At 37.4% G+C, this 20,099-nt stretch overlaps 1 protein-coding gene across 3 annotated transcripts in view; it reads left to right on the top strand.

Annotated features, from left to right (window-relative positions):
* Positions 1 to 1,414: 1,414 nt before the first annotated feature.
* Positions 1,415 to 20,099, top strand: part of LOC132152962 (pleckstrin homology domain-containing family M member 3-like) — a 39,534-nt gene continuing 20,849 nt past the window's right edge. For 2 of the 3 annotated variants that reach the window (XM_059561999.1, XM_059562001.1), the window contains exons 1-4: positions 1,465 to 1,495; positions 1,790 to 1,847; positions 4,124 to 4,999; positions 13,739 to 14,674. In XM_059561999.1, the coding sequence (XP_059417982.1) occupies positions 4,546 to 4,999; positions 13,739 to 14,674 (1,390 nt within the window). In that variant the 5' untranslated portion in view covers positions 1,465 to 1,495; positions 1,790 to 1,847; positions 4,124 to 4,545. Of the gene's footprint in view, positions 1,496 to 1,789; positions 1,848 to 4,123; positions 5,000 to 13,738; positions 14,675 to 20,099 lie in introns of all 3 variants that reach the window. The other variant, XM_059562000.1, reaches the window with a different exon arrangement.

Below are 20,099 nucleotides of genomic sequence, written 5' to 3' on the forward strand. Positions count from 1 at the left end.
ATAAAATAACTTAAATGCAGGCCAGCAACATCCGTTGAAAGATATGCAGGCACATATGATCCTGAATCATACAATGAATCACATTTAAAAATACATATTCCATATATTATTTATATCAACCAGTTAGGTGGACTAGCATTTCATTTTTGCTGCCATTTGACAAGGTTAGTAAGGTTAATGAAGATAACTTCATAACCACCTAGCTAAGAGGATTAACATATAATACAGTTGCTGCTATTTGTCAAAGGTTCTGTGTCCTTTTTAAAAAATATTCTCTTCTCCCTCTCTTCATGTCACTTACAGGGGCCTGTCCAATTACAGACTCTCTTAATTTTCTCCGAACAACCTAAAAAGTAGGTAGAAAAAAAGAAGAGAGAAAGAAACTGAGTTTTCTGGGGCAAATAAGCATTCAGCATGGGTTCAAGTGGGGGTCTATGTAGGTCACACACAATTTGGCGCCTGCAAGTTTACAGCTGGTGCTCGTACCACCATTATCCCACAACAATATCGCAGAGAGGAACTTATTTGAGCCCATTAGCCCATGTCCCCTCCTCCTTCATTAACAAGACCTTTCTTTAAATAAGCCAAGACAATAAGCTCTCAGAAAGGGTAGCAGGGGGAGAACAGGGGGACTGGAGGGGAAGTGGCAGGTTTAGCCCGGAGTCCACGATAATTACTGTGTTTCAGTCTGCGGCCTGAAAAAGACTTGAATAATGTGTCTTTTTCTGTGGGGACCCGAACAATAGATGCAGGCCTGGTTTCAAGAACGGCAAGCTTTTGGCTATTACAAAAAAAACTCATCTTTGCCACTTGCACCAAACCTCTTGGCCATTATTATCGCACAGTCTTAACGTCGTCGTGTAGTAATGTAATGTAGTTAGATTTCTTTTGTGAGAATTTGTCTGGAAATTAATTCCAAGCCCACATGGGTTGCTAATGACTGAAATATGTGCAGTTTGTGTGGGATGTTGGTTTGTGTGTTTGTGAGAAGAAAGATTGAAAAAATATAATGTCTGCAGTATTACAGAGTAGCTTTACAATTATTTTACACACTCCTACACAACAACTGGAATCATATTTTGTTGATGGGTAGCTAAAAGAGACAATGCTACTTTGAAAACCTTGAGATTTTTTTACTTTTACACCCCTCATTTTATAGTTATTGTGTTAAGAAGGAGAAAAGCAATTATATTGCTTCACTTGAGTATTTAAAATAACACTTGCCTTACAAATATTTTGTATATAGGCTAGCAAGCCTACTGTTCAGCACTATACTGGAATATTATGTCCATGAATTTATGTGGTAGTCCAACATACATTATAGAATACCATGATACTATTTGGAATATATTCTTTTAATCATGACATTAAATGATTGCCATTGATGTATGTAGAAAAATAACGGCATAGTGGGAACCATTTAAGGCAGGGTGTTGTTTCACCCGGTGCGCATTTTCGCTGACAGAACTGAATGTGACAGATTGTAAACAGATGGGTGAGTATTTTCACATACAAATAACATATTATTTGCTCTTTTCATGCTCAGACATTTTATTGTAGGGAATCTCTGATTATAGTCGATACATACACTTGTTATATTCGCTGAGAGTTAAACCAAATCAGATGACACAAATGTCATTGTCAGATGATGTAGCTGGGTGCTAACTAGCTTCATGATGAATTCACAGAAGCAGCTGCTTGTAAATAAAAACACAATCTATGTCAGAAGAGAGGCAAACCTAGATATTGTAGTTTGATCGTCGTCTTTTTATTCTCATATATCTTGTAGCTTGTTTGTGTGTGTCAGTTGCACTTGGGTGAACTGCCAATCCGCATCAATTTACTAAGTAAGATTATTCAGGATTCTTGTCGATTTAATGTTAAATGCTGTCTATGGTTTTTATTCTGTGAATAACGTCTGGTGTGAACAGTCAACATTAGATGGCTGAAGTAAGGCGACATCTGATTTTGTCAGTCAAGTCACATTATATAGCTCTTTATAAGATAAAGATTGTTTGTTTCAGGCGTCACAGTAATAAACAGGAAACACCAACATTAAAATGTATCAATTTTTAAATTAATTAAATTAACCTAAAAGCACATTTACAAAAGGCAATAGTGTTATTTTTCAGCAAATACAGCTGAATATTAATTCTGAATGGTCGTTTAAACCTCAAACTGAGCAAGCCAAAGGCAACAGCGGCAAAGAATCAAAACTCTATCAGGTGACAGTATTGAAGAAAAACAACACTTGTGTCTCACCTCACTAGCAAAAATGCTTTTTCCATTGTGTTCTTTGAAGATGGTATCATTAGCATCTGAGACCACATACAGTACTTTTACAGTGTAACAGGTCAAAAGATAAGCAGTCTAGGTTACTGGCAGGGTGATTGGTAATGTGTTTCCTCAAATCTATGATAGTATGATTTCATGTTCCAGAATGATGACACACAAGTTTTTGCTCATCACATTATATTCCTCGTTCATTGTGGCAAAAACCTGAATTTATTGTATAAAGTGGCATTTAAGATTGTGCACATCTGCTCTCTACTGTTTTCACGTTTGGATTCTCACACATTACTTACAGTTCAGAACTTCGCTCTATTACTGACTCGGTGTGAAGATTGATGTGTGAGATGGTTAAAAATAGAATGGTAGAGAAGGGCCTCCACATCACTGTCTGAATATTTTGTCTAAGCAGAGGTGTGTGAACTGTGATCATCAACAGCTCAAATTTGTATTGTAGCAGTTCTGGTTCTCAAGCCTTGCTGCTCCTCTAGACTACTTCGTTTTTTTTTTAAACTGTCCAAAAACTTTTGCTTGACCATTTTAAAGGGATAGTTCACCCAAAAATAAAAAAATCTGTTGTCATTTACTTTGATGCCCATTGATTTTCTTGTTGGTCTTGCATTATCTTTCTTTCTTTGTTTCTCAGTTTCTTTCCCCCATGGGTCTGGTGAGTGTCTGGTCTGAGGTGATGTACTTTTAATAATTGATGGTTTAAGAAAGTGAAAGAGTCGGAGTGCAGAGGAAATCAATGTTAGTGTGGGAGGAGGTAGACATGAGTAAGATGAGAAAAGGCTGTATGTTCATGAGAAATGAAAACAGAAAGAAGCCGTACTCATGTTTAGAAAGGCAAAGAACCCCACCCCAGACTGGAAACTTCCAGTGATGGTGACGGTTTGTCTGTGCACCCGAAGCTCTGGGACGTAAGGTAGGCTGCTGAACGGATTCCACAGCCACCAAGGTAGTAGTGTGAAATTGATGGTGGCTTACTATGATAATGCCATGTGTGTAAACACAGGTCAAGGTAAGTGGAGTTCAGCTGCTGACTCTGTATCTCTGTTCCAAATGATAGCTAGCTGCCTACCTCTACAGCATTGTTTCAGAAGCCGTACCAAATGTAAGCAGCCTTATGGGCCATTCACACAGAATACGTTTTTGTGTGAGATGCAGTGGAATAGAAAATAACACAGGCTCTTGATACTTGAGTTTCTTTTTACTTTACACAGAAGTTTATACGCTAGATGCTGAAAAAAAAAACAGGCAGATGTGGTGCAACAGGAAAAGTTGTCTATCTAGTGCGTGTTTACATTGAAAATGCAAATGCTCCTGGTGAGGACTCACACCTCCTCCAAAATTTAATATGAAGGTACATTTGATAAGAATCGTACTTTGAACCTTTAAAAAAGTAAGTTCTTAATAGTTATAATTTGTGCAGGATGAATCTAGATGCATTGCTTCACATTGTCACTGTCGCGTGACCTGTCAGCGTAAGTTGTGTCACTTCACTGCCATTCACAACTCCATTCCCCTGGCTTCATGGAATAGTAAAGTGTCCACTGGATGTGCATTCTGAAATCTTAGCAGAATTAATAGGTCTTTTTTTTTCTTTATAAATAATGTGAATTTGAAAGGTTACTAGAGTTTAGAACAAAGCAACCATGTCTTAAAAATTACTTGTCTTTATCGTCTATTTGGGGCTTAACTGTTGTACAAATTACTGTCGTCATACTTTTTGCTCAAAGGCTTATAATACTAGAGCATCAGCTATCCATGGAGTAACTGCTGTATTTGCTGACCGTCATGTGCTTTTCTCTCTCTCTTGTTTGTCTAAATTCAGGATGTTGTGCCCTGGGGAGGGACGTCCTGGTGCCACCTTGCATTTATCACTCGCTGAATTACTGCCTTCCAGACTGCAGTGATTTAATTGAGACACTTGTCTGAATGAGACAACACCTGTTCTAGACAGCACTGTTTGTCCTCACCTTACCCAGTGCTGATACTGATAGCTGGCATAGCGGTCAGTTCTCATTAGGGTCTTGATAAACAACACTGGCTCATAAAGTGGCAATCCTGGAAGGGATTCATGCCTTTGTGCACCATCTGATTTGCTACACTTCCTTTTGGGTTCAGACAGCAAATGTTTCGTCTTTGGTGCCCTCAGGCCTTTCGATCCTGCCGTGTCTACCCTCACACACGTAAGGAATTGGACCATCCGCTCCACCCCTCTGCTTCTTCTGTGTCTCAAAAACTGTCAAGGTGATGGAGGTTCTGGAGGTTGAGGGCATAAGCCCTGCCCTCGAGGCCACTGAGGACTACTTGCACTGCCTCGATGACAATCAAGGAGATGGCCAGGTATGTCTGCCCAAGCATAAAGAGGCCTCCACCTTGGATAAGTTAAACTCCAGTGGGGTGTGGGGGCTACTGACAGGAAAGCAATCTGAGATCTCACCCAACAATATGGCCTGGGCAGAGCAGACATCTTTCACCGTGCTTGGCCTGCGACATGGAAGAAGGAACCGGGCAAGATCTACCAACGATTTGGCGGCTCATGCCAAAGAAACAAACTCTACCATCAATACATGCAGCAGTGGCTTCAAACGTGGCCACAACCGCTCCCGTTCAGACGTCAACAACCGCACTTACACCGATAATGGCATGCCTGCCATTGACAAAAATACACTCAAGAACATGTCACTGAATGACCACAGAGATGGTAAGAATGAAACTAAATTGTTTTGTCTTTATTCATCATTCATATATTTATTATGAATGGTTGTGTGGTGCAGAGGTCAAACAAGTTCAAATCATATCTCATTCAAAGCCAGGTGTTTCACTTACAAGACTCGGTCCACACTGAAAGTGAAAATGCTGAGTGTTGCCACACAATCACAACCACAGAGCTTTATCGATACTTAATAGCGCAACAGTGCCATCCATTTTTTTAGTGGCCTTGGTTCTGGAAATATTTTTCAAATTCATTCATCAGTTATGAACCATGAAGTGAAGCACAGCATTTGAAGCCAGAATATGTGTGTGTGTGTGTGTTTTACATTTATTCCAAAAAAATAACTCAAACCAGTAACAATTTTAACCATATATTTTATTTTGTGAACTTATGTTCAGCTGTTCTTTTAAATGGTTAACTTTTAACTATTTTTTTAATTTATTTTTCAGATCATTAGTCCTCAAAGCTCTGTAAATTCAATTCAATTCAATTCAAGTTTATTTGTATACAAAGCAACTTTACAGAAAATTAAGTTTCTACAATATTTAGTAGTAGCTTATAAGTGGTGACTGTCAGTTTGTGCACGTATGACAGGATTTTTCAGAAAAATTTATACAAGTCGTAGTCAGCCAGACGATGAACATTATTAACAGCAATTATTATATGATGCAGTCACACTTGTAGCAATATTTGTTAGTTCTGTTTGTTGATTCAGGGTTAGCATCATCTGGGGTCCTCTGAGGGTCAGCATCATCTCTTCTCAGGTGTTCTGGATCCAGACTGGAGCTTGTGTAAATCCTAGATATGGCAAAACATAGAAACAAAATGGAGACATCATTAGCATAGCTGCTGTTCCAACAAAGTAAAATTAATTAGTTTAACCCAAGCTAAAGAATAAGAATGCGCATTTGATCAGATGCAACTAACACTCACAATTTAAGAGATACATTATTCGAATGCTTGGCAAAAGAGATGCGTTTTTAATCTAGATTTAAACCGAGATAGTGTGTCTGAACCCCGAACATTATCAGGAAGGCTAAGCGTTTTGTGACCTTAGGGAGCGAGATGGATTGCTACGTGGTAGAAGCCAAGTTAGGTACGCAGGAGCTAAACCATTTAGGGCCTTATAGGTAAGTAATGAGAATTTGTAACTGATACGGAACTTAATATGTAGTCAGTGCAGAGACCGTAAAATTGGGGTAATATGATCATATTTTCTTGACCTGGTAAGGACTCTAGCTGCTGCATTTTTGACTACCTGTAGCTTGTTTATTGAAGAAGCAGGAAAACCACCTAGAAGTGCATTACAATAGTCCCGTCTAGAGGTCATGAATGCATGAACTAGCTTTTCTGCATCAGAAATAGATAACATGTTTCGTAGCTTGGCAATGTTTCTAAGATGGAAGAATGCAGTTTTTGTAACATGGGAAATATGATTTTCAAAAGACAAGTTGCTGTCTAATATAACACCCAGATTTCTGACTGTAGAGGAAGTAACAGTACATCCATCTAGTTGCAAACTGTAGTCTACTAGATTCTGTGTACTGTTTTTTTGGTCCAATAATTAATGTCTCTGTCTTATCCGAATTTAATAGGAGAAAATGATTGGTCATCCAATCTTTTACATTTTTAACACACTCTGTTAGCTTAGATAATTTAGAAGTTGCATCTGGTCTCATTGAGATATATAGCTGAGTATCATCAGCATAAAAAAAAAGTTTCACAGGAATGTGCCTGAAAGTGATAAACAGACCTTGATTTTACCTAAATGATTTATAATTTATATTAATATATATAAAAAATGTATAAGGTGTGCATTGTAGCTGACACCTAAATGAACACATTACAATTGTTTTATGACTGCAAGTTTTTCTCCTCAAATGCTATTGAGCTTCAAATTTGCTTTTGAGCCCATGTGGAAAAAGTAGCACAATTTACAATTGATTTACAGTTTATGTTAATAAATATCAAACATTCAATTCAATTGTGCATTATAGCTGACACCTAAATGAACAATTACAGTTGGTTTTATGAAATTTATATATATATATATATATATATATATATATATATATATATATATATATATATATATATATATTTATTAATTATTATTATTATTATTATTATTATATATATATATATATATATATATATATATTTTTTTTTTTTTTTTTTTGAGCATCTGGGATGGTGCCCCCTCTGGGAGTTGGTGCCCTACGCAGACTGCGTACTCTGCGTGTAGGGAGCGATGGTACTGAACACCTTTAATATTCACAGACACTAGTCCATATTAAGATTTGATTAAAATGTACAGCTCTACTTTTGATTTATTCATTCAAAAATGGCCGAATTCCATTTGTGACTGAATTCCGCGATTCAATCCCTGTCGCTTTGCAAACACAGACGGGGTGAATTTATAAAAGAAAGTGTGAAAGTTCTGACACAAAACAAAGTTGTTACGTATCCTCACGCTTTTTAAAACAGAGAAGCATCTTTGAAATGCTTCTCTGGTGCATCTCCTATCTCTTTGAATGGGGCAACATCATATTTTCCAAAACTGTTCGCCAAGCTTACAGTTAACTTTCATATTTTAAATCACCAATGAAATCTGACAACAACTGTTTCATAAATTTAGTTTCTTTTTCTCAAATAGCATTAAAAAAAAAGCTTATTTAGCAACCGGGACTTCTAACAGCAGTTGCAGTGACAGTGACTTTTATTCGAAAGGCGGGGCTTCCTTCAATAGAACGGCCGTATTGAGCATGTCATTTTTCCCTTTTCAAAACTTAATGAGAGACACGTCTTAGGTATTCTATAATAGTCTTTGACCAAACCCACTGCATGCTTTAGGTGGTCTGTTAAAACTCAGTGGGCTCAGGTGAGGCACTGCATGCATTGCAACTTCGGAGGAAACGGCCCTGATACATACATACACATATATTTATATATATATATATATATATATGTGTGTGTGTGTGTGTGTGTGTGTGTGTGTGAATGGGCATTAAAAAGATTATTTGATTGTTAAAACACAATTTTTACAATTATTAAAAAATAAGAATGTGGCTTCAAAAAATGGATATACCATTGGTTAACAACCTCGTAGCTTACTGTATGACTGTTTTTAAAGGTTTACAAGTTATCGTTAAAAATGTATTCCTCTTTGGAGAAAATGAATGGGATTTTTACCTTCGGAACTCGACTGATGCACTGCATATATAGTTGCATTAAGTAGGACTTTGGACCAATGAAATTTCATAGTCTCATTTGTCACTTGGGAATGATTAGGACAAAAACTTAACATGGAAAAGACTATTCACCTGCTAAAATGATTTTGTTACTTTGGACACTTAATTAAAATGTCACCAGATGGTGTAGCTTTAATCTTCTCTCACCTGTGATTTTGTTTTGTCTGTGTTTCTGTCAACACGGTTCCCCTGCTCTCTTTGCAGGAGTCCCCCCCCCCTTTTATGTCGAGGGGGTTTTCAATTATTTGTTGCCTACTTATGATTTGTTTTTGTGTATTTTCATCTGAAAGGCTTTATTTAGACAAGGTCGTCCCAGAACAAGAACAGTAAAGACATAGCGCAGTATTATGATGAACATGCTTGCTATGATTTAATACAATGCATATTATTCACCAATACAAACATTGTTTTAAAGCTTTTTATATCCAGTGTAGTCTGGTTTAATTCTGTATTAACTCATTTTGAAAAGGCTGATTTATTTCTACATCTAGTAAATCAGTACTAGGTTTTAAAATGGCAGGTGATACCAATCCTCTTGGCTGTCCTTGCATCGGTGTTAAAACTTAATGGGGCAAATTGTTAATTACACCAAATGGAGCAACTGGAAATAGAACTAAGTTCCACGTTTGAATGCCCACCGTTTCTTGAGTGACTGAGATTGAATCCTAGGTGACATTAAGGTATTGGCAACCCACCCAGTTTCTAATGCTGATAGATCTACTGAGTAGAGAAACCTCTACACACCTCACTGCACAGGTCTCAGTGTTTGCGTTGACTTGGTTCTGTAGTTCATTACAAGCATCAATTTCAATATAGACTGCTTTGTTTGCGCTTATTCTTCAACATCTTGATTTTTAACTGCGAGACTGGCCTTAGATCAACTTAATTTGAATGTAGGTTTCTTTAAAATATAAGTGACACCTCTTTTAAACACTTTACCTTTTGCATTTAATTGTTCTCTTTTGTAATAGACAATAATACTAGCATTCAAAATATATATATTTTTAATATAAAATTAAATTAATTAAAGATTAAGGTTAAATTAATTAAAAAAAAGAAGTAGAAAAAGATAAATACATTTAAAATGTTACAAACAATGTCTATCTCTGTTCTTTCTAACTGCATATTATAATAATTGCTGAAGGATCATGAGCCTCAAGTAGACTTGTGCCGGTATTCGGTAATGCGATATATTGCGGTGATTAATTTGCACAATATTGTTATCGTGGGCACTTCTAAATACTGTGAATAAATATACATTACAAATTATTCAGAATTTGGAATGCATTTTAAGAATAGTATTCCCATCAGCTGCTTAAAATGCACAACTTCGCTGTATGCTGCTTGAAGGAGCGCATGCGCTCTGATGTAAACAAGCACGCATGAGATGCACATGGAGGAACACGTGAGAGACGCGCTGAATGAAAGCACATTCACTCTCTGACAGCAGATGGTGCTAAAATGCAGCTCTTACCCTATAAACACTGTAAATAAAGCAGCTGTTACTTTCTAAACCATATTTAAATAATCTTAAATAACCCTTCAGATTTGTGTTTTCCCTATGGTGTTTATTACAGAGCCAACTACTGAAATATTTAGAATCCAGTAATACTTTAGACTTTAGACTATTTATCTTATTTTATTTAGATATTTTATTTAGCCATTTTATTTTTTATTTTTAATCTGGACTACAAATGCCCTAGATATTTTTTGAAAGTGTTTTGATCTTTTATTGTTCATTCACACTTTACATTGTGGCTTCATTAGTTAACGTAAACTGCCAAATGTAAAAAAATATTCTGAACATTCATTAATCGTAGGTATTCCAATATTTAATAACACATTGTTAAAATTGAAAGTTGCAACTGTGTTATTTAATGAGCTAACATGAACTAAGATTAACAAAGATTAATAACTTCTATAGTAAATGTAGCTATTGCTCATTGTTTAGCTGTGCATTTATTGAATGAGCACTATGCGATGTCCGAACTGATTACACTATATTTTATGTATTGCACTGTATTTTATGTAAAATCTTTTTCTATTTTTAAACTGTCTTAAATTCATTTTAAGTTAATTTTTAAATCATTTTCATTTTCAAGTTCTTAAATTGCTTGTTTTATTTTTGTGATTTATTTTTCTTCATGACTTTTTTTTTTTTACTTTCTTTTTGAATTACCATTGTGTACGAAATGTGCTATATAAATAAACTTAACTTGCCTTGCCTTGCCTTGAATGTTAATGCATAAACTAAGGATAACTAATGAGGTCTTATTGTAAAGTGATACCTATTGGTTTTTATAGTTCTTTTGCACTTTAATGTTTAAAACATTTAACTTTTATATATTTTTCTGTATTGCTTTATTGTTTTAAATGTTTAGTTATTTTTGTCATAAGAAAAAAAGTTATTTAACCTGTTATACTGTATTATGACCACTTTTTTAAAACAAATTTTTAATACCGTGATAATACCATATATCGTGATAAAAGCATTATCAATTAACCGCAACAGGAAAATCTGATACCGGCATATCCCTAGCCTCAAGTAATGACTACTAAAAATTCAGCTTTGCCATCAGAGGGATAAATTGCATTTCAAAATATATTCCACATTTAAAATAGTTATTTTAAGTTGTAGTAATATTTCATAATATTGCTGTTTTTAACTGACATAATCTTACTGTTTTTGATCAAATAAATGGAGCCTTTGAAATCACAAGAGGCAAATTTGAAAAACAATTGAATTTTTTTTTTTTTTTACTTACAAGCGCCAAACATTTGAACGGTAGTGATTTTACTCTCTGATAATATTATTACCATATGAAGGACAGTGGTTGTTCAATTTATATTTATTTCATTTTGGTCTCTGATAATCAGTGCTACAAAAGTTACTAGTTGTCTTTAATTGAAATGCAGAGTGGGTAGAGATTATGCTCAGCTTTTCAGCTATGTGTTCATCATGACGTCATGTTATGATGGGACTCTTTCATGAGTTCTGCTTTCTGTGATTACAGCAGGCTTGATTTGAGTTATTCCTACTCATTTGCATGTTAATTGGACCTCAAGCAGTACAATTTTATTGTTAGTTGAATACCGTAATACAGGTCTTCAAATTGGATTTACACTGCAGTTGTACTGCATCTCACTGAAGAAAATTTGTAGGGTTTATGGATAAAGGATTAAGGAGTCAATCAATGTTGCTTGATTTTCTAGCTCTGTTTTGTCAAACTGAAATTAATTAACCACCATGTACTGTAGGTATACTTTTTATATATATAGTTATGTTAGTTTAAGAGACAATGCCAAAACTGAATTTTCAGCAGCCATTACTTGAAATATTCAAGAAGCATTTCTTAGTATTGTCAGTGTTGAGCGTATGAGGTAGGTTTAAGGGATCTAAAGTATGGTCATGCAGAATAAGGCATTAATATGTGCTTTATAATAAACAGCCAATATATTAGCAATATGGATGCTAATAAGCAACTAATTAGTTAATAGTGAGAACTGGTAAAGTGTTACCCTTTATATATCTTGATCAGTTTAATGACTTTTAATAAAATGTTTAATTTCTTAAAAAAAAAAAAGAATGCTAGCATATATTTAGAACTTATTTCCTCATATAGTATATAAATAAGTCACCGTAAACTGAAGTAGTTTGTTCTTAAAGATTTTTCAGATTACTATGGTTTCACTCAGCTCCATTCTGGCTCAATGTTTGCATTTGTCTGCTTTTTTTTCCTTTCCTGCTCAGATTTTGAGTCATCACTGATGACTGTTTCCCTTGTGCCCAACTATAAGTGGTAGCACCACTAATACTGTTTTTATGTGCCATGTCGGTCTCAAATGGGTCTTTTAGTCACTTGCAAATGAAAAGGTTTTCGAAAAAGTCAGGCTCTGCAGGCAGACTGGCCTTGCACCAGCTCTCTAATTGGGTCATGTCAGCACGCCTCACGTCCTCTCTGCCGTGAAATTACTAGTGACTCTTTCCATAGATGCAAACTATGCACCTTTGAAGGCCTCAGAGTGCAAGGAGCCCCAAACACCAGAGCACATCATCTGTTGTAGCTTTTACTGACTACCCAAAAGAACCAAACCCTCTGAGCTCACTGCTTATCAGCACAAGAGGGAGGGGACTGCCCATGTTACAGATATATAGGAAGGTGGAGTTTTAGCTGGTACATTAGAGATAAGACTTAAAGAAAACAATACAAGGGCATTTGCTTTAATTTACCCTCCTCCTTGCCTCTGTCTGTTTCTCTGGGTCTGGCCAGCTGGACCAGATGCCCTGGGCACTCAGCAGGTCCCAGAGGGCTAAGAGGAAAACGGGCAGTTACCAGCCAAGGAAGTGTAAGGATGAGTGGTGTTGTGGACCAAGAGAGGAAAGGAGATAAAGGAGGGAGTATGTGAAAGAAATGTACAGAGAAAGGAAGTACTGAAAAGGAGTGCCAAAGATTAGGGGTCACTTTTTACTGTTCTGTTTGCACAGCAGCCTGACACACAATAATGTTTCTTCCTGCTTTGAGGTGGATGGATATACTGTTATCACATAACACAATAGCATCCATCATAAATGATGTGAACATCTCTCACACAGGGCTCCAGACTAACATGGTGCCAGCACGTTGTGCAAGAGGAGGTTCTAGTCATGGTGTAATGGGCAAATAAAAGTAAACCATAATTATTAACATTTATTCATTGCTATTTTTGGACCGGATTTCACATGAATATTTGTAAGTTTATAATTTTCTCACACAACATTTGTACATTTGTTTAAAAAAAAAAAAAAAAAATTCTAAAGTCCTCTGAGAAACGTAATCTGGAATATAATCTTTTAAAAAAAAAAAAATTCTTTTTGTAGTTGTTTTCTATAATTCTTCTCATGTATTTGGCCAATTGTCCTTTAGTCTTCTGAGATTATTCAATTTATTTATTTATTTTGTTTGTTTCTCATTTATTAGGATTTTTTTTTTCCTATTTTGTTGGGTTGGTAAATGTCCTCTAAGAAATATAATCCTCAATCCTCCTGTTTATAATTTGTTTTTCTGTAATGCTTCTCATATTATAATTTCGCTTTTTTTTTTTTGGTAAAGTATTAAATAAATAATTTATTGCTAAAGGCCTCTGAGAAATGTAATCCTCAGAGACTAGTTATTAGTTAAAATAGTGTTGGCATTCCCTCCAGCATAAAAGATAAATCAGTTCAATAAGTAGAATCTGATCACAGACTGCTCACCTTAGTACTTATTGTTGCAAAATAATGACTCAAACCCAAATAAAAAGTCACCAGAAAGTACTTGATGCACAGTATTTTTTCAAATTCTCCTATGCAGTTTCAGTTCATCTTTTTGCCATTAGCTTGGCGTGGTATATTTATCTAGTAATCATATCTACGGTTATTTCATGCAATATAAACATTTAGTCTGTAGTTTGCTATTGCCATTAAAGGTGCTCTTTCTGCAATTTTTTTTTCCTGCAGCTCATAAGGAAAGCAGCCCTAGCCTGGTGAAGCAGGGAACTCTGGAGCAGAGAGAGGGTCCATGGGGACGCTGGACCTCCTGTCATGTGGAGCTTACACACTGTGAGCTGCGTCTCTACAGCCTGGACAGCAGTGGCAACCAGCAGCTATGTGCTGCCCTCTCACTTTCCCACTGCCAAGGAGTGAGCACGCCCCAGCCACAGGATGGACGTGTACTGCAGGCTGTCTTCTTCAACAGCACTCGTGTGCAGTTACGTGCATCCTGCCAGTGGGAGGCACTGGAGTGGCGTAGACTCCTCTGGGAACGCGTCTTGGCTGCCCGTCCAGCCAATCGCAAAGGGGAGCCAGCCCATGCCAACTCCCCTACCCTTCACGAACCCCATCCAGATGTGGTGACGGTGCCAGTCCCTCGACCCCTGGTACGTCCCACGGCCCTTCCACTGTTCACCCAACACTGTGCTGATGTTCTTAAGGCTGGCCTTCTGCACCAACTCACTGACCTCAACAACTGGAGGCCCTTAACCTTTGTACTGAGCCGCACTGAGATGCAGGCCTTTCCAACCGAGGGAAGAGGCCCAGTATCGGAGCCAGTGTTCAGGTACCCGCTGGCTTCCTGTCTGGCTGTGCAGCGGGATTATGAAGACGGAGACACCAGCTCCCGCTTCCAAGTGGTCTTCCCTGATAATGTGCTGAGCTTGCGGGCAGAGAGCGAGTCCAAGGCCCAGGACTGGGTGGAGGCATTGCACACGGCAGTGATGCCTCAGAGACCACAGTCGGAGAATAACCAAGTGGTGATAAGGAGTAAGTCGGTCAGGGAGCAATGGCACAGGGAGGACCAGAGAGCCAAACGGCAGTCCGTCACCACTAGCTTTCTCAGCATCCTTACCTGTCTGGCTGTGGAAAAGGGTCTCACGGCACAAAGCTTCCGATGTGCAGGTGACCACCTTTTTACAATGCACTTTCAACATTTCCTAAATTGTAATAGCTTTTTGGGATTTGTTTCTCATCAGTAAAATTGTCAGGGAAGACATTTGTATTACTTCGCTGTTATTAATTGTGAATTCTTTATTTATCTATATCAATGATTGATTGACTCTTTTAAAAAAATCTTTTTTATCAATTGATTTCTCAAATTAATATCAAATTTGGGCCCTGTAATAAGATCTCTATTTAGTCATTAGATTAGAAACCTCCTGATCAATAAAATCCAGTGATTACAAGGCACATTTGAGATGCATGTTCTTACCAGGTGTAAACAATAATTGTCATTGTTCTTAAATGTTCTGTTGAAATGTTGCATTTTAGCATGCATTAACTTTTTCTCTCTGATCTGGATTTGAGATTACTGGTTCAAGGCTGCCAGCTTATATTGACACCTTAACTTTGATCTTTGCCTTTCGAAAAAAGGCCATGTCTGTATAAACTTGAGCCTTGTTCCATGAGTCAAATGATTCAACAAGCTCACTCAACCCCCAAAGAAATAAAAGTTCCATTCACTAAAGCATTATTTTTCCACACATGCCACATGATATGATCACTCAAACAAACAAGCAACCATTATACAATGCCAACCCTCAACATAGGTCTGCAATTCGTCACACAAACATTATCTCTCAATTCCAAATACTGTTTAATTATGTAGAAATTGATGTCTGGGGCTTTGCTGTGGTGCCCTTCAAAGGGCAGGTAGATATCTGAGCCCTTATGCCAGTTTGGAGTATATCAGTATAAGTCTATCACTTTCTTTCTCTGGTGTGAAATTTCCAACCTTTAAGTGGCTATGAATTAAATGCTTTCCCACCTGGCTGTAACAACCAGCTTTTTAATGCAGGATATTTGAAAGCCTCACCGAACAATGACAGCAGGCACCTGACAATAATTGGCCCATATAAAGCGGAAAAAATCCCCTTTTAGAATCAAAGGCTCCCTGGATGCTGCGATCTGTGCAGAAGCTAATTGTTTGATTCGGGGCCACGAAAGAGGTTTTTTTGAATGGGACGTGTTGGCCTAAAAAGAACAAAACAGCTGGGTACATCCCTCTGCTCGGCAGTCCCTCTCACTGTCTCTCTTTCTCTCTCTCTCGGTCTCTCTCTCTCTAACTTTTATTACCCAAAACTTACACTTTTGCAACTCTTTCTTTTAAACACCCCCCCCCCCCCCTCCCAAACAGATGCCAAAAAAGACCTTATTTTTCTCTTCTATGTTGATCAGTGCTGTATTGCTTTTAACATTTATATTGCATGTTTGTTTGAGTACTTTTACAGATGTAGACATAATGAGTGCTTCTAAGGTAGAACTAGGCATTAAATGGTCCTCATTTTTTCTTTTCTTTTAAATAAGACCGTATATTAGTGGTATCTTTCACAGATGCATCTTTCTGCAACCCTAACCCACATCCAAAATGTCACATAAAAAGAAAGCAAACTGTGACTGTTAATTTTACATATCAGAAGAACAATCCAATCAGCCATCAGAACATTTTGTGGGGACATGCGCCTTAAACATGCTACCTTGAACACTTAAGAAATGTGACTGAGACTCCTGTGTTCTGTTGTGTTTTCCATTCTGTAGTTGATTCTAAAAATCCCAAAAATGCCTTGTGTTTATGGATCTAGTGTGTAAGAGAGTCTGGAGTGATGGCTAAAGGTGGTAGTGGCTCTTCGGTATGAGAGTTTTAACAGTATTAAGATTTTGGTTCTTCCTTGTCTGAAGAAGGAAGAGTGGCAAATATTTTATTTTGTTATTTTTTATTGTTTCACTTTATTATTTGATGTTTATTCATTTGTTATATTTTGATTGGGAAGGGTTGATTTGGTTGGTTGATTTGAACTGGTTGTCCAATTCATTCTAGATTAATCTCCCATCAAAACATTGCTGGTCAACACTTAATGAGCAAACTTTAATCAAATCATTAGGCCGACAGAATAACAGACCTTTGTTTAAGAGGTTAATGCATGCCATCCTTTCAAAGCAGAAGAAGAGTCCATCCTTTTTCCTTCTCTCTCAAGCACACACACATACAGCCTTTTTCTCAAGCCAAATCACATAGTTTGCCTGAACCCAGCTTGGGCTTTTTTTTTTTTCTTCACACACTTCCACTAAAGTACCCTGTAGAGCATACAAGGACAGCAGATCAAATGGGAAGATCCAGCTGTAGGTGGGAAAAGAGGGAGTGTAGGGTCAGGTGGAGAGAAATGGGTCTAAGAGACTGCTGTTTACATCAAAAAGATGGGCAGCGCATTTGTCCCAAGCAAACACATGTGTGAACATACTTACGTACGCACAACCTTATGCCATCTTTTTTTTTTTTAAGTGGATGTCAGCTTGAATGGGGTACATCAAAGATGGGGCCTTTTCATCTTTCACACTTATGGAATCACAAAGCCCCACCCTGGGGTTCATGTGCCGTGGAACCCAACGGGATGCTTGAAAGTGGCGCGAGTTATAGCCTTTGCAGCAAGAAAACAGAGAAACCTTCTCACACTGAATGACCGAACACCTCCTATGGAGTCGTAACGTCTATTCTGCTAGAAAACCATTGTGCAAGTGGGACCTCAGAGCGCCCCGCCTCACCTTTCTTTTTCCTGCAAATAGTTGCCGTTTTAGGGCAACAGGGTGCTGGTGAAAATGAAAGAAAGGAATCTTGTGGACAGTCATGGAGTGAACACATCAAACGCCTCTTGTTTGGCAGAACTCCCTGTCTTTCCCACAGTCCCAGGTTGGCCCCACTTTTTGTGCAAAGGAACATGCTGTTCCCCTCCACTTATGCTTGGCTATGAGATTGGGAAATGTTGAGAACCATATTCAATTGTTATTGAATGAGCTTCACACATGTTGACTGCAAAGCTTCAGATCCAGCCTGCTAGAATCTGAGGCTTCAGTTGGCTCAGAGTGGCTCAGACATCCCTGTACCCTCAACTAGGGGATATTTTCTGTGTCATCTGTCTGGCTGTGATGTGCAAACTTCCACCTTGTGTGTTTGAACATATGTGGGAACTCATGCGTGGAGCTGTGCTTTACTGGCACAGGCTCGATGTCCACAATACACAGAGCCTATAGGCCAACTCCTTCCCAGAAGTGACATGCTCTCTGGCCACTGTCCAGAAGCTCAGTAGCCCAACAGTCTTGATGGAAATGTATCAGAACTTTGCTAGAACAGTCATTCAGATGATTTTGGTCAACTGTGGCTCTTCCGTACATAATTGTTAATAATTCTTTTGGTACTGTGTTTACATGCAATTAAAACATGCATTTACATGCATTACAAGTTTAGTTTAATTGGACTAATTTGAAAATGTCATATTAATGATTTCAAAGTGATATTTGCGATGTTGATCTTACAGACCTAGCCTTACAATGTCATCTGCTTTCAGTTATTTTGCATGTTTAAAAAAGTCAGTTATGTTGCTTTATATTGCAAACTGGGTTTTATCAAGTTATTTTAATGTATTATAATCATAAACAGGTTTGTAGCGCAAATAGTTTCACTGTTTACCACACTTTAATATTTTTGTAGTTATTTACCTAATTTAGTTATTTAGAGAATCTGAAGTCTCGCATATTCTGCATTGCAAAGTAGACACGGATGCATCAGACTACAGTTGGCTCTGAAAGAGTGATTATGCAGTGTTTTATTTAGTCCTTTAAAATCAGTTTTGTTTTATGTTTAATTGGAAAGACTGATGAAGACATGTTGAATGTTGTTGTTCATATATTCTCATTTTTATTTCAGAGCATGTGACCTATGTGAGCTGTTAGTTGCTGATTCAACTGTGATGTTATACAGAAACTATGCTTTGGAAGCCGGTTGAATGCAAACAAACCTTGCCATCAAGTTTTTTAGTCACTGTTTCTCCTCTAAATTTTGCTAAATTTTTGTTTTTCTTTTGCTGAAAAGCACGGCCTCAACTAGCGCTCTCTTAATAACAGTCTCTGTAGGATGAGTGCTATACAACGATTTACTATTTTTGGAAAAGGGTGGTATTTGTGGGTTACATGCTCTGCATGTATGCTGATTACAAGGCAGCTCTGACACACGACACCCTGCTGCATGGTCTGTGGTTCAGCCCAAATATCAGGCACCCATCAGCTGTGGCATGGGGGACACCACCTCTGACTTTTTATAGTCTGGGGTCCCTGCCCCTAAAAACCTCAAGTTTACATTGGCAGAACAGTGCAGCGCATGATGATAGTGCCTAACCTCAGCTAGAACAACCCATTACGTATTGGTTTGGAAGTGGAATAGAGTGAATTTTCTTTTCTTGTTCCAAAATGGCAGTATTCCTTGGCGACGTATTGTGCAAGAGTCTTGTTCACAGAAATAACTTTTGCCCATTTTTTTTTTTTTTTTTTTATGTATTTTAATTATGCATCCCAAATGGCTAAATATGACACAGTTCTCCTATAAAATTTCAGTGCAACAGTGTTGCGGGGCATGCATATTGTTAATGTCATCATCAAATTATATAATTAGATTCTTTAAAAAAACAGTCCAATCTTACCAACTGCAAGGTAGTTTACATATTACTGTAAAAAAAAAATATTCCTTTATTCTTAGTTTATTCATATATTTAAAATAGAGTCATTTGTCACAGCACTAGTGTCTGAGTTGGGATATAAGGTTGTTCAGTTTGTGAATTTCCAACCCCAACAGCATGTTAACCCATTAACTGTAATTTGTATGGAAAGAGCAGTGTGAACATTCTTCTCAATATCTCCTTTTGAACTGCACACCTGAAATAAAACGACATGAAGGGAATGCATATGGCTGAGTAAATAATGCCAGAACTGTACTTTATGGGTTAAAAAAATGTTTTTCAAATCTGATGGTAAATTATGTAATTTTTACATTTAGGGATGCATGTATATCATCACTGTTTTCGGATTGGCCCTTTTCAGGTAGCTAACAATGCATCAAAAATAGACCTACAGCGTTGCCTGTGAACACTGTAATCAGTGTCTCCCTTTACAGATATTCGTAGCGATAACATGCTGCGACCCTCTTTTGGAGACTTGTTTTCTGATTTGTTTTTGTCCTCTCTATCCTACTTCCCATCTTGTCCACATTTCTTTTTCTCCCTATGAAGTGTATAGCTGACGCTATGCTCCACCGAAAAGATTGTACTAGTCTATATCTGTCTGTGCCTGTTCCTTTCATTTTTTTTTCTTTGAACGTCCACAATGTCCCGGCTCTGGTTCTCCCAGATGGTTAGGATAAGGGACACCTGCCATGTTCACAGTGACCTGTTTTGGTTCCTTTGGGACAAGCCTTTTACTGGAGTGCCGTCTGAACTGTTTGAAGACAACTTAAACAATGATTACAAGACAAAGCAATGCACTTTCAGGAGATATCTTATATTAA

This window comes from Carassius carassius, chromosome 11 (genome assembly GCF_963082965.1).
Source record: "Carassius carassius chromosome 11, fCarCar2.1, whole genome shotgun sequence".
In the NCBI taxonomy this organism is placed as follows: Eukaryota; Metazoa; Chordata; class Actinopteri; order Cypriniformes; family Cyprinidae; genus Carassius; species Carassius carassius.